Genomic DNA, 27414 nt, shown 5'->3' with positions numbered 1-27414 from the left:
ACGTTGCAAAGACGACATTGAAGCTTTTCAGGGACTGTTACAAGAATTGGAAATTGACACTGACAATCGCGGAATGCGGAAACAGGAACACAACAATTACAGGTCACATCCGTCGCAATTCCGCGATGAAAGAAGTAATAACTGGACACGACAAGGCTATTCTCACAACACATATCGTGACCAAAATAGACACCACCCGTATGACAACCGTTGGCAGAGTAGTAATAATTACAGGGAAAGATCACCTCTCCGTGGTAATGACTATCACAGAGACAATCAGAGAAACAGACAATATGGGAACCAAAATAAATATTATCAGGGGAGACAGAATAACTTTAGACGCAACGGTCCAGCGCGCAGTTTCGATTCAGGGAGAAATTCTCCACCACGTGACCGACAAGAAAGAAACTATGGCATCTACCGACATGACGACAGACGATATGATCGTAACGATAGACCTGAACTGCATCAGAACTGGCGGGATTCAAACAGAGCAGGGCCCTCTCGTCACGGTGAATTTGTAGAAGTTAGGTCTCCAAATCCCAATAACGACGCGCGCCAACAAAGAGACAATAGGCAATGACTCACACCGATGGCAGCCACAAAACGTTCTTATGACACTAACGACGGAGCTGCCGTAGCTAGTAATTACGTAAAAATGGAAGACATTAGGGACATCTTACTCCAGGAACACGACATAAAACATAACAATATTGCATATCCTGTGATTCACATTACAGTAAATGACGTAAAATTTACGGCAGTACTTGACTCTGGCAGTCCCATCTCAGTAATTAGTGAAACAGCCTTTAGCAAATGTAACAAATCGAACGATTGCCCTACACTTCCGTTACGTAAGATTAAATTACAAGGTGCAATTTTTGGAAAAAGTGTAGATGTACGCCAGCAAACCAATTTAGAATTCTTTTGTCAAAGCCACAGCTTCTCTATAAACTTTCTTATTGTTCCATTATTGTCGACGGAAATTATATTGGGAGTAGACTTTTTGAATGAATACAAAGCAATCTTAAGCTTTCACGATGCTGAAATAAGTTTAGAGAAAGAAGGTAAGTCAATAGCTTTGAAATTTGAAGACTGGCTCTCAAACCATGACGAGGAAATTAATCGGCTTTACCGTCTGTTAGACAACAGTTCGGACTTTTCTACGGAACTAGACACTAACTATCACTCTGCAAGTACTGACAGGGATGATATCGACGGCGCATTTGACATTAATAAGTTAATTCAGAATAAAATTCAAACAATTGAGAATTGTAATGACACTGATAGGCAGGACCTTTTTGAGATTTTACAAGCACATTCCACAGTTTTTACTCATAAAACAGGAACAATCAAGGGATTTCAATACCAATTTCGTGTTCGTGAGCATAATAAATTTTGTGTTAGACCATATGTAATTCCAGCACATTATAGGGACCGTGTTAGAACAGAAATACAATCTATGCTTGACGAGGGCATTATTGAGCCTGCAGTAAGCTCATACAACAATCCATTACATGTTGTTGAAAAGAAAAATGGATCGATCAGACTTGTCTTAGATTCGAGACAAATCAATACTATCATTATTCCTGAAACAGACAGGCCGCAGACGATGGAAGAACTTCTTCAAAATTTTAATGGTGTAAAAGTGTTGTCTTCCATTGATCTCAGATCCAGCTTTTATCAGATCGAACTTCATCCAGAATGCAGAAAATACACAGCTTTCCTTTGTTTCGGCGTTTGTTATCAGTTTCGGAAACTTCCCTTTGGTTTGAACATTTCTTCAGCAGCATTTATTCGCGGGCTAAATTCCATATTACCTGAGTTCTTAAAACGTCACATCACCTTATATGTGGACGATATTCTAATAGCGGAAGCTTCATGGGAACAACATAATCGCATCCTCAACAGTCTGTTACGTATTTTTGCAGAATCTGGAATTACAGTTAACTTGGAAAAGTCTGAATTCGGTAGGTCAAAGGTGAGGTTTTTGGGACATATTATTTCTTCTGAAGGCATTCAGCCGGATCCTGAAAAGTTAGAAGCAATCAGAGCCATTCCAGTTCCATCCACAAAAAGACAAGTCCGCAGTTTTCTAGGTCTCGTAAATTTTTACCGTCGTTTTCTGAATATGCAAATTCTAGTTACACCAAAACTTTGTTCTCTCACTGGAAAAAATACTATTTGGAACTGGGACGAACAAGCACAGTTGGAATTCAATTCTTTGAAAGAAGCGTTACTTCACGCGCCAATACTAGCTCATCCTGATCTGTCACAAGATTTCTGCCTTAGTACGGATTCTTCTAAAGTCGGTCTTGGTGCCCATTTATTTCAAGAAGCCATAGAAAATGACACTACCGTTCAGAAAACCATTGCTTTTGCTAGCCGAGTGCTAACAAAATCTGAAAAAAATTATTCCGTTACTGAATTAGAAGCTTTAGCTATCGTTTGGGCATTTAACAAATTCCGTTTCTTTCTTTCTGGTAAGCACGTAAAAGTATACAGTGATCATCGTGCATTACAATTTCTTATGTCTTCAAAATTAAATCATGACAGGTTAAAACGTTGGGCATTGTTTCTGCAAGAATTCCGCTTCACAATAGTCTACATTCCCGGCAAGGAGAACATTGTTGCGGACGCACTGTCACGCGCACCGGCTGGGCTTGAGAAAAGTACCACAGAAGGCAACCTCGAGAAAAATTTCAGTATTCTTTACATTCAGAAAGTCGCCTTTGAAAACTTCATCACCACATCTTTAAAGGACATTGCTCATGAACAAGATAAAGATCCGATTTGGAAAGACATCAAGAGCAAATGGCATGAAAAGACACACACACAGATTCGGCATTATTACCTGGTTAGAAACAACATACTCTTCAAACGCTGCACTGTTGATGACAAGCTATGGGTACTTTGCATTCCAGACGATTTTGTTAATAAGCTCATTTGGTACATTCATTTCAGCTACGCACATTTTGGCCCACGAAAATGTTATCATATTCTTCGAACGACTTGTTATTTTAACAATATGGAAAAGCGAATTCGAAGAGTCTTGTCTATTTGTAAACTTTGTCAAAAGGCGAAACCATCTACTGTCTCACATCGTGCTCCGTTGTTTCCTATTATTCCTGCTAAATTAAAAGAATTTGCTGCTGTTGATCTCTTGGGACCGCTTGTCAGAACATCCAATGGATTTTCGTACGTTCTAGTCGCTGTTGAACTTACTTCAAAATTTGTTTCTTTCACTCCGTTACGTAAAGCCACTGGACGGTCTGTATCCAACGCCTTTGTTAAAAATTTCTTACGTGAAGTTGGACACGTTAGTAAAGTCATTTCAGATAACGGACCGCAATTCAGATCTGCTGTTTGGTCACGCATGCTTCGCAACCATAAAATCAAACCTGTTTTTATTTCATTGTACTCACCACATTGCAACCCGTCTGAACGGATTATGAAAGAAATCAATAAGCTTTGCAGACTTTATTGTCACAGAAAGCATCAGCATTGGGACAGATATTTGCACTTATTTCAAAACGTGCTGAATGAAATGCCTCACGACTCCACTGCTTTACCACCTACTCTTGTACTGAAGAATGAAGAACCACCGAACAGAATCAGAGAGCTTGTACCTTTCCCGAATACACGTAAACTTCGACACAAAGACATAATTGATTTGGCTCTTAAAAATATAAAATCTGCAGCAGACAAAAGGAGAAAACTACACGGTAAAGCAAATGAAAAGAAATTGTGTATTGGTCAGAAAGTTCTCATTAAAGCTCATTCATTGTCACATAAGAAGAAACACTTGAGTCACAAATTCTTTCTAGTTTACAATGGACCTTACAGAATCCGACGTATACCACATGATAATTGCGTTGAAGTTGAAACTCTGCGTACTAGGAAGAGTAAAGGTTTACACCACATTTCTCATGTAAAACCATTTATTGACAGATAATCTGCCTTTTAACTTTGTCTTTGCCATAAAACGTTTCACTTCACGTTACTAGTATGCTTTAGAAACTGTTACCATGCAACAATGTTTGAAGTTAAATATCCAATCAAGAACCAAGAGAACTTATTTAAACAGAAATGACGAATGCATTGTTATAGTGAACAGACGTCACAGTGTTATTGTGTGTGTATATTCTTGCTTGTTAGTTGCACGATTATGGAACGACTATAAGGCTCACATACTTAGAACATTTACCAGTACTGCTAATGAGATTTTAATGCAACATTTTGGTTTATTTGAAAATACATTCTGAATTTAAAGTGCTTTCTGAGAGATACCAGATGACACAGAGGTTAGTTTATGTGACAGCTACACGATTTTTATCACGACGCTACTAATGAGTGACAATTTACAATGTTGCTTTTGCGGTGTATCTGTTTTATATCTGCACAGTTTTCTGAATTCTTCTGGAAATCAAAACATGTTTTATTAGTAACTTTTGTGGTATAGCTACAAGGAGACAGCCTTTTCCATAGCACAACAATACGTTACAGCACAGTACTTTCATCATCACAACAATAAGCGTAATAACTAAGATATCTCTACGCAAAGCATTTCACTTTTGTTTATCATGAGGTAAGTACATTGGCTTCTGCAGAACTTAGCTTTTGGAGGAGAATAACTACGACACTTTCACAGAGATTATCTTACAACAATATGCACATTTAGCGCTACAGGACACGCATTTCAGTGATTAATTTTGTACTTAAAACATTTATTTTTAAAGATTTTTGAATTACAAAGAAAGTTTTCAGTGATACATTTCATTTCATTGCTGTAATCTGTAACACCTGAGGGTATAATTACATTAATCCTCAGGGGGGTACACGCCTACTTTGTGTACCATGTGTTTGGCAAGCACAAGGAACCCTAGCTAATATGGTATTTGCTTATACAACTTTACACATCGGTACCATATTTCTCTAACACACAAATTACACAGCTATCTGATCATTTAACTGAGAGATAAACATGTTTTTTACTACGTCAGTGACACATGTTTACGTAATTACACCGTTGGATAACTTCACACTTATGAAACTGTATTTTGTCTGTACTTTGTAAACTGTTCATATTTTTTTGGAATCATTGTGATACTATGAGAGCTTTGAATGATGTATTTGGTATGGATTCATGATTTTTAAAGTACGTTTGAGGCAGATGACACTTTTGACATGAGCAGAGAATTTTTTTAATTATTGGAGGAAGCTACGACGATTTTGAGATTTGACTGAGGTGTTACGATGTTATTTTTACGACGACGATGTGTATTATGCTGCTGAGGTATGTTTATGATTAATAGGCTGAGGCTATATGAGTTATTTGATTATGCTTCATATTTATAATGACGAAATATTGACGAGTGTCGATGGATACGTATATGTGTAATAAGGTAAGGAGTAATGAATAGTGGGTAGGGACTCTTGACTTGTGAAAAAGGATGTCGGAAACCAAGAATCGTACTTTAAGAGTTATGACATGTGTGAATCATGTGTGAATGTATCACAATGCCACTGAACATTTTTTGGACACTTATATTTATAGGATTTTGTTTCTACAGATTTGCAACGCTAATTCTTGACCTGTGAAATACTTTTATATGAGACTGCCACGGTAGCAGAAACTGCTGTCTGTCGTAAATATTTCCGTACGAAAGTTAAGTGACCACCTGCACGTAATGCGTCGTGGGCACGCAGCTGTGTCAGACGCCGGGAGAACAAGTCATTAGTGAGTGCCTCATCAGAAGCACAGGTAGAAAAAAAAGAAAGGGAAGGCCATTGTCCGCGCTACTGACATTTCCTTGTTGAAAGCATACTGTGGGGCTCGTAATTTATGATATTTACTGAAATGCCTAATAAAATGACAAGAAATATTTTTACATCTGCACATCTGATTATGACAAGCGTCTTTCTATGAGAGTTGAGAGAATTTCTACTAACTTATGAAATGTCACATGGCTATTGAATGATATTTTTATGCTTTGCTTTTCATAGTTGCTTATTTCATTTGATATCTGGTTTCCAGCTGTGTTGCAGCATTGCTTTTATAAAATGAAATGCATTTGCTAATATGAACACTTTCTGTCAACAGATCTATTAAATAATTATTTTATGATCCACATTCTTTAAAAAAGGAGCACTTGGAAAGGAAAGAACACTAAGAAGGAACTAGTAACAGTAACACATAATTTTCTTTTCAAGTACATGGTAATATTTTTTTTTACAATAGGTTGTTGTGGTGCACCACTTTAATTACGTAGACATTAAGATGTGAATATACATTTCCCTTATCTGCATTGTTGTCTTTAGTGTAATGTTTTTTTCTGCTTGAGCTATGTCATGTTTAGGTATAAGTTACTGCTGTTTGCCAGGCATCGTGTTACTGAATTTTAATTTGTGTTACTCTGCTAAGCCAGATTTAATTTTTTGTTTACTGCGCATTGGCTCATATTAGTTGTAATTTTGCATTTTATCTGTTAATTTAGATTTGCTGCAGCTTGCTTTGCGATTTTCCATTTTTTTTCATTGCTGTTTATATTAATTGTTTTATGTGCTGCTGCATTGCCTCGTCCCTTAGTTTAGCATCTGAGCTCAGTAGATTTAAGTTAGCTTAAGAGGGGGTAGACTATATAAGAAACTGACTATGGAGAATAGGTAAAGAAATGCATTGAGAAAACAGGTTTAGGTAGGATTTTCTTGGAAATAAATGATGAGGTAAGATAATGGAAAATAAAAATGAGGTAAGAGATGTGTGAACATATAAACACAGAAAGCATGCTTAGATAGAATTTTTTTGGTGGAAGCAAAGGTTGAAATAAGACGAAAGATCTATAGAATGAAGTTTTGGGTTGTACTGCAGTACCAAATGTTACACTGAAAACGAACCCTGTCCTTTCCTATTGGTGTTATCCCACTATGAGTTTGTGTACCCTTATGTATTTGTTTTCTCCCTGTCTCTGTGTAGTTTCATAGAATTTTTTCCTCTTTTAATATTAAGCTACATTCACTATGATGAGGAATACTGTTATCCTCAAATATAATTGGCATTAATAATATGTTATTTACTTTGTAAAGATGTTAGACATTATTCATTCTCTTTAAATGCTCATGTGAGAAGTTGATGTTTCAAAAGTTATTGTGATCTTTTATGTATGTACACATGCCATAATCCCACTGATGTATATGTTAGTTCGATTCTTTTGTAAAGCCTGCACTACAAATGTTATCTGTATTATTATGTTTTTAATGATGTATTTTGTACCTTTTTTATTGTCTTCTTATGTTATAAAATTGTAATTGTCACCAGTTCATGATATTATTAACTTGTTAGTTACATTTCACTGCACACGTTTCTGTTGGTCGTAGTATATGGACAGTATGTGAGAAGTTGGGACTGTTAGTGTTTGCACATGTGTTACTAATTCAGCAAGGGACTGGATAACAGCATTGCTGGTTCTAAGGACAATTCCAAAAACTTTGTGAGCGCACAAGTGGTGGTTATGGACTTGCTACATTATCCGCAAGACTCTTCAGTGGTGATTGTGCACCTGCACAGTCACAACAGATGGCTGCTGGCCAACTCTTCAAGGACTGCAGTGGGTCTGCACCTTCGATGGCCCACCAATACCGTAATCTCTACCAGGACTACAGTGGGTCTGCTCTGTGATGACCTACCTACCAATCTTCGTCAAACCGTCGAATGACTCTGCTGTGGGTTTGCTCTGTTGTGGCCCATTACCTGTCAGCATGTCGAGAGTCAGCACTGTCTTTCCGTTGGAAGGTCAACACTACTTCTTCAAGACTGCATGGAAATCCACTACTTCCGTGTGCACTTTCTTTTACTGCTCAGACTTTGAGAAAAACACTGCTATTCTCCTGTTATGTACGATTAGGACTGTCTTTATGGACTGTGAGAAATTTTGATCTTTTGACCAACATAATATTAATAAGTGTGTGCATTTTATATCTTTGTTACTGTAATTGTGAAAAATTTTTGTCAAGTCTGTATTGGCCAGTGCCCAACACCATTTGTAAAAATTTTTGTGAGGAGCATGGGGGCTATGTAAGTAGGCTGTTTATGTTTTCTCTATGTAAGTAGGCTGTTTATGTTTTCTTATTGGCAACGTTACGTAGCGCTCAATATGAAAATCACTGGCTGTGCTGTGTGCAGTCTGTGGCTAGTTTGCATTGTTGTCTGCCATTGTAGTGTTGGGCAGCGACAGCTGGATGTGAACAGCGCGTAGCGTTGCGCAGTTGGAGGTGAGCCGCCAGCAGTGGTGGATGTGGGGAGAGAGATGGCGGAGGTTTGCAATTTGTCATGAACTGATATATATATTATGACTTGTGATGATATTAAGGTAAATACATTGTTTGTTCTCTATTAATATCTTTCATTTGCTAACTATCCCTATCAGTAGTTAGTGCCTTCCATAGTTTGAATCTTTTATTTAGCTGGCAGTAGTGGCGCTCGCTGTATTGCAGTAGCTTGAGCAGCGAAGATTTTTGTGAGGTAAGTGATTTGTGAAAGGTATAGTTTAATGTTAGTCAGGGCCATTCTTTTGTAGGGAATTTTGAAAGTCAGATTGCGTTGCGCTAACAAAATATTGTGTGTCAGGTTAAGCACAGTCTCGTGTAGAATTGTTCTAAGGGGAAGTTTCAAGGTTACATTCCAAGCGAAGGCTGCACTCCATGTGAAGGCTGCATGCCATGCGAAAGCTGCACTCCATGCAAGGGCTACACACCAACTGAAGGCTGCACCCCATGAGAAGGCTGCACTCCTTGTGAATACTGCAGTCCTTGCGAGGGCTGCACTCCTTGCGAAGGGTGCACACCTTGCGGAGGGTGCACAACTTGCGAAGGCTGTATTCCGTGCAAAGGCTGCACTCCCAGCGAAGGCTGTATTCCGTGCGAAGACTTCACTCCGTGTGAAGGCTGCACTCCATGCGAAGGCTGGACGCCATGCAAAGGCTGCACTCCATGCGAAGGCTGCGCTCCATGCGAAGGTGGCACTCCATGCGAAGGCTTTATGTGAGGGCTGCACTCCATGCGAAGGCTGTACTCCATGCAGAGGCTGCACTGATGCCCAGGCTGCACTCCATGTGAAGGCTGCACTCCTTGCAAAGACTGAAATCTTTGCGAGGGCAGCACTCCTTGCGAAGGCTGTGCTCCTTGCGAAGGCTGCACTCCTTGCGAAGTCTGCGCTCCTTGCAAAGGCTGCACTCCTTGCAAAGGCTGCGCTCTTTGTGAAGGCTGCACACCTTGCGAAGGGTGCATTCCTTGGGAACGGTCCACTCTTTGGAAGGCTGCACTCCTTGCGAAGGCTTCACAAAATGGGAACGCTGTACTCCATGCGAAGGCTGCACCACATGCGAAGGATGTACTCCATGCTGAGGCCGCACTCGAACCAATGGCTGCACTCCAAGCAAACGCCGTGATTCGTGTGAAGGCTGTACCCCATGTGAAGGCTGCATTCCCTGTGAAGGCTACACTCCCTGTGATGGCTGCACTCCATGAGAAGGCTGCTCTCCATGTGAAGGCTGCACACTATGCGAAGGCTGCACTCCTTGTGAAGGCTGTACTCCATGCGAAGACTGCACCCAGTGTGAAGGCTGGACTCTGTAAGAAGGCAGCACTCTGTGCGATAGCTGCCTCCCATGTGAAGGTAGCACTCCATGCTTGGGCTGCACCCCATGCGAAGTCTGCACTCCATGCAAAGGCTGCACTTCATGCAAAGGTTGCAATCCATGCAAAGGCTGCACTCCATGCGAAGGCTGCACACCATGTAAAGACTGTACTCCTTGCAAATTCTGCACTCTTTGCAAAGGCTGCACTTCTTGTGAAGGCTGCGCTCCTTGTGAAGGCTGCACTCCTTATGAAGGTTGCCCTCCTAGCGAAGGTTGCACTCCTTGCGAAGGCTGCACTCCTTACAAAGGCTGCAATCCTGCAATGGTTACATTCAAAGCAAAGGCTGCAGTCCATGTGAAGGCTGCACACCATGCGAAAGCTGCACTCAATGCAAAGGCTGCACTCCATCCGAAGGCTGCACTCCATGTGAAGGCCGCACTCCTTGTGAAAGCTGCAGTCCTTGCGAAGGCTGCAGTCCTTGCGAAAGCTGCGCTCCTTGCGAAGGCTGCACTCCTTGCAAAGGCTGCCCTCCTTGCGAAGGCTGCACACCTTGCGAAGGCTGCACTCCTTGCGACGGCTGCACTCCTGCGAAGGTTACATTCCAAGAGAAGGCTGCACTCCATGCCAAGCTTGCACTCCATGCGAAGGCTGCACTTCATGCGAAGGCAGCACTCCATGCAAATGCTGCACTCCATGTGAAGGTTGCACTCCATGCGAAGGCTGCACTCCATGCGAAGGCTGCACTCCATGCGAAGGCTGCACTCGATGCAAAAGCTGCACTCCTTGCAAAGCGTGCACTCTTTTGAAAGGCTGCACTACTCGCGAAGGCTGCACTCCTTGCAAAGGCTGCACTCCCTTCGAAGGCTATGCTCCTTGCGAAGGCTGCACTCCATCTAAAGGCTGCACTCCATGCAAAGGTTGCACTCCTTGCGAAGTCTGCACTCCATGCAAAGGCTGCACTTCTTGCCTAGGCTGCACCCCATGCCAAGGCTGCAATCCATGCGAAGGCTGAACTCCATTCGAATCCTGCACTCCTGGCGAAGGCTGCACTCCATGCAAAGGCTGCACTTCTTGCCTAGGCTGCACCCCATGCCAAGGCTGCAATCCATGCGAAGGCTGAACTCCATTCGAATCCTGCACTCCTGGCGAAGGCTGCACTCCATGCGAAGCCTGAACTACATACAAAGACTGCACCCCATGCAAGAGGTGCACTCCATGCTGAGGCCGCAATCCAAGTGAAGGCGGCACTCCAAGCAAACACCCTAAATCTTATGAAAGGTGCACTCCACGCGAAAGCCGCACTCCACGTGAAGTCGACACTCCATGTAAGTGCTAGAACCCTTGCGAAAGCTACACTGCTGTTGGTCTACATGTGAAGTGTGCACTCCATGCGAAGGCTGCACTCCATGCCAAGCTTGCACTCAATGCAAAGGCTGCACTTCATGCGAAAGCAGCACTCCATGCAAACGCTGCACTCCATGTGAAGGTTGCACTCCATGCGAAGGCTGCACTCCATGCGAAGGCTGCACTCCATGCGAAGGCTGCACTCGATGCAAAAGCTGCACTCCTTGCAAAGCGTGCACTCTTTTGAAAGGCTGCACTACTTGCGAAGGCTGCGCTCCTTGCAAAGGCTGCACTCCCTTCGAAGGCTATGCTCCTTGCAAAGACTGCACTCCATGTGAAGGCTGCACTCCATGCAAAGGTTGCACTCCTTGCGAAGTCAGCACACCATGCGAGGGCTGCACTTCTTGCCTAGGCTGCTCCCCGTGCCAAGGCTGCACTCCATGCGAAGGCTGAACTCCATGCGAATCCTGCACTCCTGGCGAAGGCTGCACTCCATGCGAAGCCTGAACTACATACAAAGACTGCACCCCATGCAAGGGGTGCACTCCATGCTGAGGCCGCAATCCAAGTGAAGGTGGCACTCCAAGCAAACACCTTAAATCTTATGAAAGGTGCACTCCACGCGAAAGCCGTACTCCACGTGAAGTCGACACTCCATGTAAATGCTAGAACCCTTGCGAAAGCTACACTCCTGTTGGTCTACATGTGAAGCGTGCACTCCATGTGAAGGCTGCACTCCATGCTAAGTCTGCACTAAGTGCGAAGGCTGCACTCCATGCAAATGCTGCACTCCTTGCAACGGCTGAACTCTATGCGGAGGCTGCACTCCTTGCGAAGGCTGTGCTCCTTGCAAATGCTGCTTTCCTTATGAAGGCTGTGCTCCTTGCGAAGGCTGCACTCCTTGCGAAGGCTGCACTCCTTGCAAAGGCTGAACTCCTTGCGAAGGCTGCACACCTTGCTAAGGCTTCACAACAAGCAAATGCTGCACTCCATGCGAAGGCTACACCCCATGCAAAGGATGAACTCCATGATGATGCCGCACTCGAAGCGAAGTCCGCACTCCAAGCGAACGCCACGATTCTTGTGAAGGCTGCACCCCATGTTAAGGCTGCTTTCCCTGTGAAGGCTACACTCCCTGTGATGGTTGCACTCCATGCGAAGGCTGTACTTCATGCAAAGGCTGCACTGATTGCGAAGGCTGCACTCCTTGCGAAGGTTGCACTCCTTGCGAAGGCTGCACTCCTTGGAAAGGCTGCACTGTTGGCAAAGGCTGCACTGCTTGCAAAGGCACCTTCCGTGCGAAGGCTGCACTCCTTGCAAAGGCTGTATTCCGTGCGAAGGCTGCACCCCATGCTAAGGCTGCACTCCATGCGAAGGCTGCACTCCATGCGAAGGCTGCACTCCATGAGAAGGCTGCACTCCATGTGAAGGCTGTACTTCATGCGAAGGCTGCACTCCATGCGGCGGCTGCACTCCATGCGAAGGCTGCACTCCCTGTGAAGGCTGCACTAACTGCGAGGGCTGCACTCCATGCGAAGGCTTCACTCCATGCGTAGGCTTGTCTCCATGTGAAAAACTGCACTCCATGCAAAGGCTGCACTTCATGCGCAATACGGGAGTAACGCAAATATGGTAGAAACGCAAATATGGGAGAAACGGAAATATGGGAGAAACTCAAATAGGGGAAAAACGCAAATATGGGAAGAAAAACGCAAATACGGGAAGAAAAACGCAAAAATGGGACAAACGCAAATGTGGGAAAAATGTGAATGTGGGAAAAACTCAAATGTGGGAAAAACGCAAATGTGGGGAAATACGCAAATATGGCAAAAACGCAAACATGGGAAAAACGCGAATTTAAGAAAAACGCGAATAAGGGAAAAATACAAGTATGAGAAAAACGCAAATATGAGAAAAACGCAAATATGGGAAAAACACAAATATGGGAAACATCCAAATATGGGAAAAACGCAAATATGTGAAAAAAGAAATATGGGGAAAACGCAAATACAGGAGAAATACGAATATGGGAAAAACGCAAATATGGGAAAAACGCAAATATAGGAAAAATGGAAATATAAGAAAAACGCAAATATGGGAAGAAAAACGCAAATATGGGAAGAAAAACACAAATATAGGAATAAAAACGCAAATTTCGGAAGAAAAACGGAAATATGGGAAGAAAAACGCAAATATGGGAAGTAAAACGCAAATATGGGTAAAAAACGCAAATGTGGGAAAAACGCAAATGTGGGAAAACGCAAATATGGGAGAAACGCAAATATGGGAAAAACGCAAATATGGTAAAAACACAAATATGGGAAAAACGCAAATACGGAAAAAACGCAAGGACGTGAGAAACGCAAGTACGGGAACAACGCAATTAAGGGAAAAACGCAAGTATGGGATAAACGGAAATACGGGAAGTACCCAAGTACGGGTAAAACGCAAGTACGGGTAAAACGCAAATATGGGGAAAACGCTAACATGGGGAATACGCAAATATGGGAAAACACAATTATAGGAAAAACGCATATATGAGAAAAACGCACATTTGGGAAAAACTAATATATATCTCAGAATTGCAAATATAAGAAAACTGAAAATATCAGAAAATCGCAAATATCGGAAAATCGCAATTATGGAAGAAGAGAATTTTTTGGCACAACTTGAGCATAAGAAGGATTTGTTTGGTAGGGAGGGTTCATGAAAAATGCAAAAAAAAAACGAAAATATGAAAATAACGAAAATATTGGAGAAATGCAAATATGGGAGAAACGCAAATAGGGGAAAAACGCAATAGTGGGAAGAAAAACGCAAATATGAAAAGAAAAACGCAAAAATAGGACAAACGCAAATGTGGGAAAAACGCGAATGTGGGAAAAACGCAAATGTGGGAAAAACGCAAATGTGGGGAAAAAGCAAATACGGGAAATACGCAAATATGGGAAAAACGCAAATATGGATAAAACGCAAATATGGAAAAATGCAAATATGGGAAAAACGCAAATATGGGAAAAACGCAAATATGGAAAAAACGCAAATAGCGGAAAAATGCAAATTTGAGAAAAACGCATATATGGGAAGAAAAATGCAAATATGGGGACAAAAACGCAAATATGGGATGAACAACGCAAATCTGGGAAGAAAAACGTAAATATGGGAAAAACGAAAATATGGGAAAAACGCAAATGCGGGAAAAACGCAGATATGGGAAAAACGAAAGTATGGGAAAAACGCGAATATGGGGAAAACGCAAATATGGGAAGAAAAACACCAATATGGAAACAAATACACAAAAATGGGAAAAACGCAAATATGGGAAAACACAAATATGGGAAAAACGTAAATATGGGAAAAACGCAAATATGAGAAGAATGCAAACTTGGGAAAAACGCAAAAATGGGAAAAACGCAAATATGGAAAAAAGCAAATATGGGAAAAAAGCAAATATGAGAAAAACGCAAACACGGGAAAAAGGCAAACATGGGAAAAACGGAAATATAGGAAAAACACAAACATGGGAAAAATGCAAATATGAGATAAATGCAAATATAAGAAAAACGCAAATATTTGAAACACACAAATATGGGAAACACCCAAATATGGGAAAAACGCAAATATGGGGAAAACGCATTATGGGAAAAACGCAAATATGGGAAAAACCCCAATATGGGAAAAACGCAAATATGGGAAAAATCACAAATATGAGAAAAACGCAAATATAGGAAAAACGCAAATAGGGGAAAAACGCAAATATGGGAAAAATACAAATACGGGAAAAATGCAAACATGGGTAAAATGTAAATATGGGAAAACCGCAAATATGAGAAAACTGCAAATATGAGAAAAATCCAAATATAAGAAAAACGCAAATGTGGGAAAAACACAATTATGGGAAAATCCCAAATATGGGAAAAACGCATATATGGGAAAAACACAAATGTGGGACAAACGCAAATATGGGAAAAACGCAAATACGGGAAAAACGCGAATATAGAAAAAACGCAAATATAAGGAAAACGCTAATATGGGAAAAACACAAATATGGGAAAACCCAAATATGGGAAAAACGCAAATATGGGAAAATGCAAATATGGGAAAAACACGAATATGGGAAAAACGCTAATATGGGAAGAAAAACGAAAATATGGGAAGAAAAACACAAATATGGGAAGAAAAACACAAATATGAGTAAAAAACGCAAATGTGGGAAAAAAGCAAATATGGGAAAAACGCTAATATGCGAAACACGCAAATGTGGAAAAAACCGAAACATGGGACAAACGCAAATATTAGACAAATGCAAATAAGGGAGAAGAGAATTATGTGCCACACCTTGACTATAAGAAGGAAATGGCCGGTAGCTTGGATTCAAGAGTAATGGAAAAACTCAAAAATGGGGAACACGCAAATATGGAAAAAACGCAAATATGGGAAAAACGCAAATATGGGAAAACGCAAATATGGGAAAAACACAAATATCCGAATAACGAAAATATAGGAAAAACGCAAGTATTGGACAAAAGCAAATATGGGACAAACGCAAATATGGGAGAAGAGAAATTTGGGGCACACCTTGACTAGAAAAAGGAAACGGTTGGTAGGACGGGTTCATGAGTAATGGCGAAAACGGAAATATGTAAAAAACGTAAATATGGGAAAAACGCATATATGGGAAGAAAAACACAAATATGGGAAGAAAAACGCAAATATGGCTAAAAACGCAAATGTGGGAAAAACGCAAATATGGGAAAAACGCTAATATGGGAAAAACGCAAATATGAGAAGAACGCAAATATGGGAAAAACGCATATACAGAAAAAACGCAAATATGGGAAAAATACAAATACGGGAATAATGCAAACATGGGTAAAAGGTACATATGGGAAAACTGCAAATATGAGAAAACTGCAAATATGAGAAAAATCCAAATATAAGAAAAACGCAAATATGGGAAAAACACAATTATTGGAAAATCCCAAATATGGGAAAAACGCACATATGGGAAAAACACAAATGTGGGAAAAACGCAAATATGGGAAAAACGCAAATACGGGAAAAACGCAAATATGGGGAAAACGCAAATACTTGGAAAACGCAAATATGTGGATAACGCAAATATGGGGAAAACCCAAACATGGGGAAAATGCAGATATGGGGAAAATGATAATATGGGGAAAACGCAAATATGGAAAAAACACAATTATGGGAAACACGCATATATGGGAGAAACGCACATTTGGGAAAAACGCAATCATGTGATTAATGCAAACATAGGAAAAGCGCTAATATGGGAAAAACGCAAATATGGGAAAAATGCAAATATGAGAAAAAACGCAAATATAAGAAAAACGCAAATATGGGAAAAACCTAATATGGGAAACACCCAAATATAGGAAAAACGCAAATGTGAGAAAAACGAAATATGGGAAAAACGCAAATACAGGAAAAATACGAATATGGGAAAAACGCAAATATGGGAAAAACACAAATGTGGGAAAAACGCAGATATGAGAAAAACGCAAATATGGGAAAAACGCGAATATGGGAAAAACGCAAATATGAGAAGAAAAACGCAAATATGGGAAGAAAAACACAAAAATGGGAAAAACGCAAATATGCAAAAAACGCAAAAATGGGAAAACGCAAAAATGGGAAAAACGCAAATACGGGAAAAACGCGAATATGGAAAAACACAAATATAAGAAAAATGCAAATATGGGAAAAACCCAAATAGGGGAAAAGCGCAAATGTGGGAAAAACGCAAATGTGGGAAAAACGCAAATATGGGAAGAACGCAAATATGGGAGTAACTCAAATATAAGAGAAACGCAGATATGGGAGAAACGGAAATATGGGGGAAACTTAAATAGGGGAAAAACGCAAATATGGGAAGAAAAACGCAAATATGGGAAGAAAAACGCGAAAATGGGACAACCGCAAATGTGGGAGGAACGCGAATGTGGGACAAAACGCAAATGTGGGAGAAACGGAAATGTGGGAAAAACGTAAATATGGGAAAAACCCAAATATGGAAAAAAGAAAATATGAAGAAAAAGCAAACATGGGAAAAACGCATCATGGGAAAAACGGAAACATAGGATAAACACAAATATGGGAAAAATGCAAATTTGAGAAAAACGCAAATATAAGAAAAACGCAAGTATGGGAAACACACAAATATGGGAAACACCCAAATATGGGAAAAACGCAAATATGGGAAAACCGCAAATATGGGGAAAACGGATTACAGGAAAAACGCAAATATGCGAAAAATCCAAATATGGGAAAAACGCAAATATGGGAAAAATGCAAATATGAGAAAAACGTAAATATAAGAAAAACGCAAATATGGGAAAAATTCAATTATGGGAAAATCCCAAATATGGGAAAAACACAAATATGGGAAGAAAACCGCAAATATGGGTACAAAAACGCAAATATGGGAAGCCAAACGCAAATTTGGGAAGAAAAACGCAAATATGGGAAAAACGCAAATGTGGGGAAAACGCAAATGTGGGATAAACTCAATTATGGGAATAACTAAAATGTGGGAAAAATGCAAATAGGGGACAAAAGCAAATTTGGGACAAACAGAAATAAGCGAGAAGAGGAATTTGGGGCACACCTTAACTAGAAGAAGGAAATGGTTGGTAGGACGGGTTCATGAGCAATGGCAAAAATGCAAATATGTAACAAACGTAAATATGGGAAAAATGCAAATATTTAAATAACGTAAATATGGGAAGAAAAACGCAAATATTGGTAAAAAACGCAAATATGGGAGAAACGCAAATGTGTAAAGGTGCTAATATGGGAAAAACGCAAATATGGAAAAAAACGCAAATATGGGAAAAACGCAAATATGGGGAAAACGCAAATATGGTAAAAACGCTATTATGGGGAAAAAAGAAATATTGGAAAACCACAATTATGGGTAAAATGCATATATGGGAAAAACGCACATTTCGGAAAAGCTAATATATCTGAGAATTGCAAATATCGGAAAATTACAAAAATTGGAAAACTGCAAAAATCGGAAACTTGCAAATATCGGAAAATCGCAATTATGCAAGAAGAGAAGTTTTTCGCACAACTTGAGCAGAAGAAGGAATCGTTTGGTAGGGAGGGTTCATGAAAAATGCAAAAAAAAGAAAATATGAGAATAACGAAAATATTGGAGAAATGCAAATATGGGAGAAATGCAAATATGGGTGTAACGCAAATATGGGAGAAATGCAAATATGGGAGAAACGGAAATATGGGAGAAACTCAAATAGTCGAAAAACGCGAATATGGGAAGAAAAACGCAAATATGGGAAGAAAAACGCAACAATGGGACAAACGCAAAAGTGGGAAGATCGCGAATGTGGTACAAGCGCGAATGTGTGAAAAACTCAAATGTGGGAAAACGCAAATGTGCGGAAATACGCAAATATGGGAAAAACGCAAACACGGGAAAAACGCAAACATGGGAAAAATGCGAATATAGGAAAAACGCGAATATGGGAAAAATGCAAATATGAGAAAAACGCAAATATGAGAAAAACGCAAATATGGGAAAAACACAAATATGGGAAGCATCCAAATATGGGAAAAACGAAATATGGGAAAACCGCAAATACAGGAAAAATCCGAATGTGGGAAAAACGCAAATATGGCAAGAAAAACGCAAATTTGGCAAGAGAAACGCAAATATGGGAAGAAAAACACAAGTATGGGTAAAACACAAATTTGGGAAAAACGCAAGGATGGGAAAACGCAAATATGGGAAAATCGCAAATATGGGAAAAATGGAAATGTAGGAAAAACGCAAATATGGGAAGAAAAACGCGAATATGGGAAGAAAAGCGCAACAATGGGACAAACGCAAAAGTGGGAAGATCGCGAATGTGGTACAAGCGCGAATGTGTGAAAAACTCAAATGTGGGAAAACGCAAATGTGCGGAAATACGCAAATATGGGAAAAACGCAAACACGGGAAAAACGCAAACATGGGAAAAACGCGAATATAGGAAAAACGCGAATATGGGAAAAATGCAAATATGAGAAAAACGCAAATATGAGAAAAACGCAAATATGGGAAAAACACAAATATGGGAAGCATCCAAATATGGGAAAAACGAAATATGGGAAAACCGCAAATACAGGAAAAATCCGAACGTGGGAAAAACGCAAATATGGCAAGAAAAACGCAAATTTGGCAAGAGAAACGCAAATATGGGAAGAAAAACACAAGTATGGGTAAAACACAAATGTGGGAAAAACGCAAGGATGGGAAAAACGCAAATATGGGAAAATCGCAAATATGGGAAAAATGGAAATGTAGGAAAAACGCAAATATGGGAAGAAAAACGCAAATATTGTGACAAAAACGCAAAATTGGTTAGAAAAACGCAAATTTGGGAAGAAAAATGCAAATATGGGAAAAACGTAATTGTGGGGAAAACGCAAATGTGGGAAAAACGCCAATGTGGGAAAAACGCAAATGGGGGAAAAACTCAATTATGGGAATAACGAAAATATGGGAAAAACGCAAATATGGGATAAAAGCAAATATGGGACAAACGCAAATATGGGAGAAGAGAAATTTGGGGCACACCTTAACTAGATGAAGGAAACGGTTGGTAGGATTGGTTCATGAGTAATGGCAAAAACGTAAATATGTATTAAACGTAAATATGGGAAAAACGCAAATATGGGAAGAAAGACGCAAATATGGGTAAAAAGCGCAATTGTGGGAAAAACGAAAATATGGGAAAAACGCAAATATGGGGAAAACGCAAATACGGAAAAAACGCAAATATGGGGAGAAAAATGCAAATATGGGAAAAGCGCCAATACGGAAAAAACACAAGTACGGGAAAACATGCAAGTACGGGAAAAACGCAAGTAAGGGAAAAACGCAAGTATGGGATAAACGCAAATACTGGAAGAACCCAAGTATGGGTAAAACGCAACTACAGGTAAAATGCACGTACAGGTAAAATGCATGTACGGGTAAAACGCAAGTATGTGTAAAATGCAAGTACTAGCTAAACGCAAGTATGGGTAAACCGCAAGCATGGGGAAAACGCAAATATGGGTAAAACGCAAATATGGGGAAAATGCAAATATTTGGAAAACACAAATTTGTGGATAACGCAAATATGGGGTAAACGCAAATATGGGGAAAACGCAAATATGGGGAAAACGCTAATTTGGGGAAAACGCAAATATGGGAAAACCACAATTATGGGAAAAACGCATGTATGGGAAAAACGCACATTTGGGAAATACGCAAACACGTGAAAAACGCAAATATAGTAAAAATGCTAATATGGGAAAAACGCAAATATGGGATATATGCAAATATGAGAAAAACGCAAATATAAGAAAAACGCAAATTTGCGAAAAACACAAATATGGGAAACACCCAAATATGGGAAAAACGCAAATATGGTAAAAACGAAATATGGGAAAAACGCAAATACAGGAAAAATACGAATATGAGAAATACGCAAATATGGTAAGAAAAACGTAAATTTGGGAAGAGAAACGCAAATGTGGGAAGAAAAACGCAAATATGGGTAAAAACACAAATGTGGGTAAAACGCAAATATAAGAAAAACGCAAATATGCGAAAAACACATATATGGGAAACACCCAAATATGGGAAAATAGCAAATATGAGAAAACCGCAAAATGGGGTAAACGCATTATGGGAAAAATGCAAATATGCGAAAAACCCAAATATGGGAAAAACGCAAATATGGGAAACATCGCAAAAATGAGAAAAACGCAAATATAGGAAAATCGCAAATAGGGGAAAAACGCATATGTGGGAAAAACGCAAATGTGGGAAAAACTCAATTATGGGAATAACGAAAATATGGGAAATACGCAAATATGGGACAAAAGCAAATATGGGACAAATGCAAAAATGGGAGAAGAGAAATTTGGGGCACACCTTAACTAGAAGAAGGAAACGGTTGGTAGGAGGGGTTCATGAGTAATGGCAAAAACGCAAATATGTAAAAAACGTAAATATGGGAAAAACGCAATTATGTAAAAAACGTAAATATGGGAAATACGCAAATATGGGAAGAAAACGCACATATGGGAAGAAAAACGCAAATATGGGAAGAAAAACGCAAATATGGGTAAAAAACGCAAATGTGGGTAAAACGCAAATGTGGGAAAAACGCAAATATGGGAAAAACGCAAATATGGGAAAAAGCAAATATGGGAAAAACGCAAATATGGAAAAAACGCATATACAGGAAAAACGTAAATATGTGAAAAACGCAAATATGGAAAAAGCAAATATGGGAAAAACGAAAATGAGGGAAAAAGCAAATATTGGGAAAACGCAAATACGGCAAAAAAGCAAATGTGGAAAAACGCAGATATGGGAAAAACGCAAATATGGGAAGAAAAACGCAAATAAGGGCAGAAAAACACAAATAAGGGAACAAAAACACAAAAATGAGAAAAACGCAAATATGGGAAAAACGCAAATATGGGAAAAACGTAAATATGGGAAAAACGCAAATATGAGAAAATCGCAAATATGAGAAAAACGCAAATATGGGAAAAATGCAAATATGGAAAAAAGCAAATATGGGAAATAGCAAATATGGGAAAAACGCAAACATGGGGAAAACGGAAATATAGGAAAACACAAATATGGGAAAAATGGAAATATGAGAAAAACGCAAATATAAGAAAAACGCAAATATGGCAAACACATAAATATGGGAAACACCCAAATATGGGAAAACCGCAAATATGGGGAAAACGGATTACAGGAATAACGCAAATATGCGAAAAACCCAAATATGGGAAAAACGCAAATACGGGAAAAATCGCAAATATGAGAAAAACGCAAATTTAGGAAAAACGCAAATATGGGAAAACCGCAAATATGGGAAAAACGTAAATATGGGAAAAACGCAAATATGGGAAAAGCGCAAACATGGGAAAAACGCAAATATGGGAAAAATGCAAATATGACAAAAACGCATATATGGGAAGAAAAACGCAAATATGGGGACAAAAAATTAAATATAGGATGAACGACACAAATCTGGGAAGAAAAGAGCAAATATGGGAAAAACGCATAAATGGGAAAAACGCAAATGTATGAAAAACGGCGGTATGGGAAAAACGCAAATATGGGAAAACCGCAAATATGGGAAGAAAAACGCAAATATGGGAAGAAAAACGCAAAAAGGGAAAAACGCAAGTGTGGGAAAACCGCAAATGTGAGAAAAACGCAAATATGGGAAAACGCAATTATGGGAAAAACGCAAATATGGGAAAAATGAAAATATAGGAAAATCGCGAATGTGGAAGAAAAACGCAAATATGGGGACAAAAACGCAAATATGGGGAGAAAAACGCACATTTGGGAAGAAAAACGCAAATTCGGGAAAAACGTAAATATGGGGAAAACGCAAATGTGGGAAAAACGCCAATGTGGGAAATACGCAAATGTGGGAAAAACGCAAATGTGGGAAAAACTCTATTATGGGAATAACGAAAATATGGGAAAAACCCAAATATGGGACAAAAGCAAATATGGGACAAATGGAAATATGGGAGAAGAGAAATTTGGGGCACACCTTAACTAGAAGAAGGAAACGGTTGGTAGGAGGGGTTCATGAGTAATGGCAAAAACGCAAATATGTAAAAAACGTAAATATGGGAAAAACGCTAATATGTAAAAAACGTAAATATTGGAAATACGCAAATACGGGAAGAAAAACGCAAATATGGGAAGAAAACCCCAAATATGGGAAGAAAAACGCAAATATGGGTAAAAAACGAAAATGAGGGAAAAACGCAAATGTGGGGAAAACGCAAATATAGGAACAACGCAAATATGGGAAAAAACGCAAATATGGGAAAAACACATATACAGGAAAAACGAAAATATGTGAAAAACGCAAACATTGGAAAAACGGAAACATGGGAAAAATCAAATATGGGAAATATGCAAATATGAGAAAAACCAATATATGGGAAAAATGCAAGTATGGAAAAAACGCAAATATGGAAAAAAGCAAATATGGGAAAGACGCAAATGTGGGAAAAACGCAAATTTTGGAAAAACGCAAATATGGCAAAAAGGCAAATGTGGGAAAAACGCAGATATGGGAAAAACGCAAATATGGGAATAACGCGAATATGGGAAAAACGCAAATATGGGAAGAAAAACGCAAATATGGGCAGAAAAACACAAATATGGGAACAAAAACACAAAAATGGGAAAAACGCAAATATGGGAAAAACGCAAATATGAGAAAATCGCAAATATGAGAAAAACGCAAACATGGGAAAAATGCAAATATGGAAAAAAGCAAATATGGGAAAAAGCAAATATGGGAAAAACGCAAACACGGGAAAAACGCATCATGGGAAAAACGGAAATATAGGAAAAACACAAATATGGGAAAAATTCAAATACGAGAAAAATGCAAATATAAGATAAACGCAAATACGGGAAACACACAAATATGGGAAACACCCAAATATGGGAAAAACTCAAATATGGGAAAACCGCAAATATGGGGAAAACGCATTACGGGAAAAACGCAAATATGTGAAAAACCCAAATATGGGAAAAATGCAAATATGGGAAAAATCGCAAATATGAGAAAAACGCAAATATAGGAAAAACGCAAATAGGGGAAAAACGCAAACATGGGATAAATGTAAATATGGGAAAACCGCAAATATGGGTATACTGGAAAGATGAGAAAAACGCAAATATAAGAAAGACGCAAATATAGGAAAAACACAATTATGGGAAAATCCCAAATATGGGAAAAACACAAATATGGGAAAAACGCAAGTGTGGGAAAAACGCAAATATGGGAAAAACGCAAATATGGGAAAAATGGAAATATGAGAAAAACCCATATATGGGAAGAAAAACGCAAATATGGGGACAAAAACGCAAACATGGAGAGAAAAACGCAAATTTGGGAAGAAAAACGCAAATATGGGAAAAACGCAATTATGGGGAAAACGCAAATGTGAGAAAAACGCCAATGTGGGAAATACGCAAATGTGGGAAAAACGCAAATGTTGGAAAAACACTGTTATGGGATTATCGAAAATATGGGAAAAACGCAAATATGGGACAAAAGCAAATATGGGACAAATGCAAATATGGGAGACGAGAAATTTGGGGCACACCTTAACTAGAAGAAGGAAACGGTTGGTAGGAGGGGTTCATGAGTAATGGCAAAAACGCAAATATGTAAAAAACGCAAATATGGGAAAAACGCAAATATGTAAAGAACGTAAATATGGAAATACACAAATACGGGAAGAACAACGCAAATGTGGGAAGAAAGACGCAAATATGGGAAGAAAACCGCAAATACGGGTAAAAAACGCAAATGTGGGAAAAACGCAAACGTGGGGAAAACGCAAATATGGGAATAACGCAAATATGGGAAAAACGCATATACAGGAAAAACGAAAATATGTAAAAAACGCAACTATGGAAAAACGGAAACATGGGAAAAATCAAAAAGGGGAAATATGCAAATATGAGGAAAACGCATATATGGGAAAAATGCAAATATGGGAAAACCGCAAATATGGAAAAAAGCAAATATGGGAAAATTGCAAATGTGGGAAAAACGCAAATTTTGGAAAAACGCAAATACGGCAAAAGGCAAATGTGGGAAAAACGCAGATATGAGAAAAACGCAAATATGGGAAAAACACGAATATGGGAAAAATGCAAATATGGGAAGAAAAACGCAAATATGGGCAGAAAAACACAAATATGGGAACAAACACACAAAAATGGGAAAAACGCAAATTGGGGAAAAACGCAAATATGAGACAATCGCAAATATGAGAAAAACGCAAACATGGGAAAAATGAAAATATGGAAAAAAGCAAATATGGGAAAAAGCAAATATGGGAAAAACGCAAACATGGGAAAAACGCAAACATGGGAAAAACGGAAATATAGGAAAAACACAAATATTGCAATATGCAAATACGAGAAAAACGCAAATATAAGAAAAACGCAAATATGGGAAACACACAAATATGGGAAACACCCAAATATGGGAAAAATGTAAATATGGGAAAACCGCAAATATGGGAAAACTGGAAAGATGAGAACAACGCAAATATAAGAAAGACGCAAATATAGGAAAAACACAATTATGGAAAAACCTCAAATATGGGAAAAACACAAGTATGGGAAAAACGCAAATGTGGGAAAAACGCAAATATGGGAAAAACGCAAACATGTGAAAAACGCAAATATGGGAAAAATGCAAATGTGAGAAAAACGCATATATGGGAAGAAAAACGCAAATATGGGGACAAAAAGTTAAATATAGGATGAACAATGCAAATCTGGGAAGAAAACTGCATATATAGGAAAAACGTATACATGGGAAAAACGCAAATGTGGGAAACACGCAGATATGGGAAAAACGCAAAAATTGGGAAAACTGCAAATATGGGAAGAAAAACGCAAATATGGGAAGAAAAACGCAAAATGGGGAAAAACGCAAATGTGGGAAAATCGCATATGTGAGAAAAAAGCAAATATGGGAAAAACTCAAATATGGGAAAAACGCAAATATGGGAAAAATGGAAATATAAGAAAAACGCAAATCTGGGAAGAAAAACGCAAATATGGGGACAAAAACGAAAATATGGGGAGAACCACTCAAATTTGGGAAGCAAAACGCAAATATGGGAAAAACGCAAATGTAGGGAAAACGCAAATGTGGGAAAATCGCCAATGTCGGAAAAACGCAAATGTGGGAAAAACGCAAATGTGGGAAAAACTCAATTATGGAATTAACGAAAATATGGGAAAAACGCAAATATCGGACAAAAGCAAATACGGGACAAACGCAAATATGGGAGAAGAGAAAATTGGGGCACACCTTAACTAGAAGACGGAAACGGTTGGTAGGACGGGTTCATGAGTAATGGCAAAAATGCAAATATGAACCAAACGTAAATATGGGAAAAACGCAAATATGTAAAAAACCTAAATATGGGAAATACGCAAATATGGGAAGAAAAACGCAAATATGGGAAGAAAAACGCAGATATGGGAAGAAAAACGCAAATATGGATAAAAAACACGAATGTGGGAAAAACGCAAATGTGAGAAAATCGCAAATATGGGAAAAACGCAAATATAGGAAAAACGCAAATATGGGAAAATCGCAAATATCGGAAAATCGCAATTATGGAAGAAGAGAATTTTTTGTCACAACTTGAGCAGAAGAAGGAATGGTTTAGTAGTGAGGGTTCATGAAAAATGCAAAACAAAAACGAAAATATGAAAATAACGAAAATATTGGAGAATTGCAAATATGGGAGAAACGCAAATATGAGAGTATCGCAAATATGGGAGAAACGCAGATATGGGAGAAACGGAAATATGGGAGAAACTCAAATAGGGGAAAAACGCAAATATGGGAAGAAAAACGCCAATATGGGAAGTATGGGAAAACACAAATGTGGGAGATATGCAGATATGGGAAAAACATAAATATGGGAAAACGCGAATATGGGAAAAACGCAAATATGGGAAGAAAAACGCAAATATGAGAAGAAAAACACAAATATGAGAAAAACGCAAATATGGAAAAAACGCAAATATGGGAAAAAAGCAAATATGGAAAAAAGCAAATATGGGAAAAACGGAAATATGGGAAAAACGCAAACACGGGAAGAACGCTAATATGGGAAGAAAAACGCAAATATGGGAAGAAAGACACAAATATGGGTAAAACGCAAATATGGGAAGAAAACCACAAAAATGGGAAAAACGCAAATGTGGGGAAAACGCAAATGCGGGAAAAAGGCAGATATGGGAAAAACGCAAATATGGGAAAAACGCAAATATGGGAAAAACGCAAATATGGGAAAACAGCAAATATGGGAAGAAAAACACAAAAATGGGAAAAACGCAAATGTGGGAAAAACCGCAAATATGGGAAAAGGCAAATATGGGAAAAACGCAAATATGGGAGAAACGCATATACAGGAAAAACGTAAATATGTGAAAAACGCAAGTATGGAAAAAGCAAATATGGGAAAAACGAAAATGAGGGAAAAAGCAAATATTGGGAAAACGCAAATACGGCAAAAAAGCAAATGTGGGAAAAACGCAGATATGGGAAAAACGCAAATGTGGGGAAAACGCAAATATAGGAACAACGCAAATATGGGAAAAAACGCAAATATGGGAAAAACACATATACAGGAAAAACGAAAATATGTGAAAAACGCAAACATTGGAAAAACGGAAACATGGGAAAAATCAAATATGGGAAATATGCAAATATGAGAAAAACCAATATATGGGAAAAATGCAAGTATGGAAAAAACGCAAATATGGAAAAAAGCAAATATGGGAAAGACGCAAATGTGGGAAAAACGCAAATT

At 38.9% G+C, this 27414-nt stretch overlaps 1 protein-coding gene across 1 annotated transcript; it reads right to left on the bottom strand.

Moving 5' to 3' along the window:
* Window positions 1–8745: 8745 nt before the first annotated feature.
* LOC124553267 (glutenin, high molecular weight subunit PW212-like) lies at window positions 8746–9285 on the bottom strand. The gene has a single exon (XM_047127152.1). The coding sequence runs from the start codon at window positions 9283–9285 to the stop codon at window positions 8746–8748; it is 540 nt and encodes a 179-aa protein (XP_046983108.1).
* Window positions 9286–27414: the final 18129 nt, after the last annotated feature.

This window comes from Schistocerca americana, chromosome 11 (assembly GCF_021461395.2).
Source record: "Schistocerca americana isolate TAMUIC-IGC-003095 chromosome 11, iqSchAmer2.1, whole genome shotgun sequence".
NCBI classification, from domain to species: domain Eukaryota; kingdom Metazoa; phylum Arthropoda; class Insecta; order Orthoptera; family Acrididae; genus Schistocerca; species Schistocerca americana.
The sequence above is the reverse complement of the archived record's forward strand: the minus strand, read 5'-3'. Positions and strand labels throughout refer to the sequence as shown.

Excerpts from the sequence above, each read along its gene's own strand:
- LOC124553267 (XM_047127152.1), bottom strand. The coding sequence starts at position 9,285 with ATGCACCCTTCGCAAGGTGTGCAGCCTTCACAAAGAGCGCAGCCTTTG.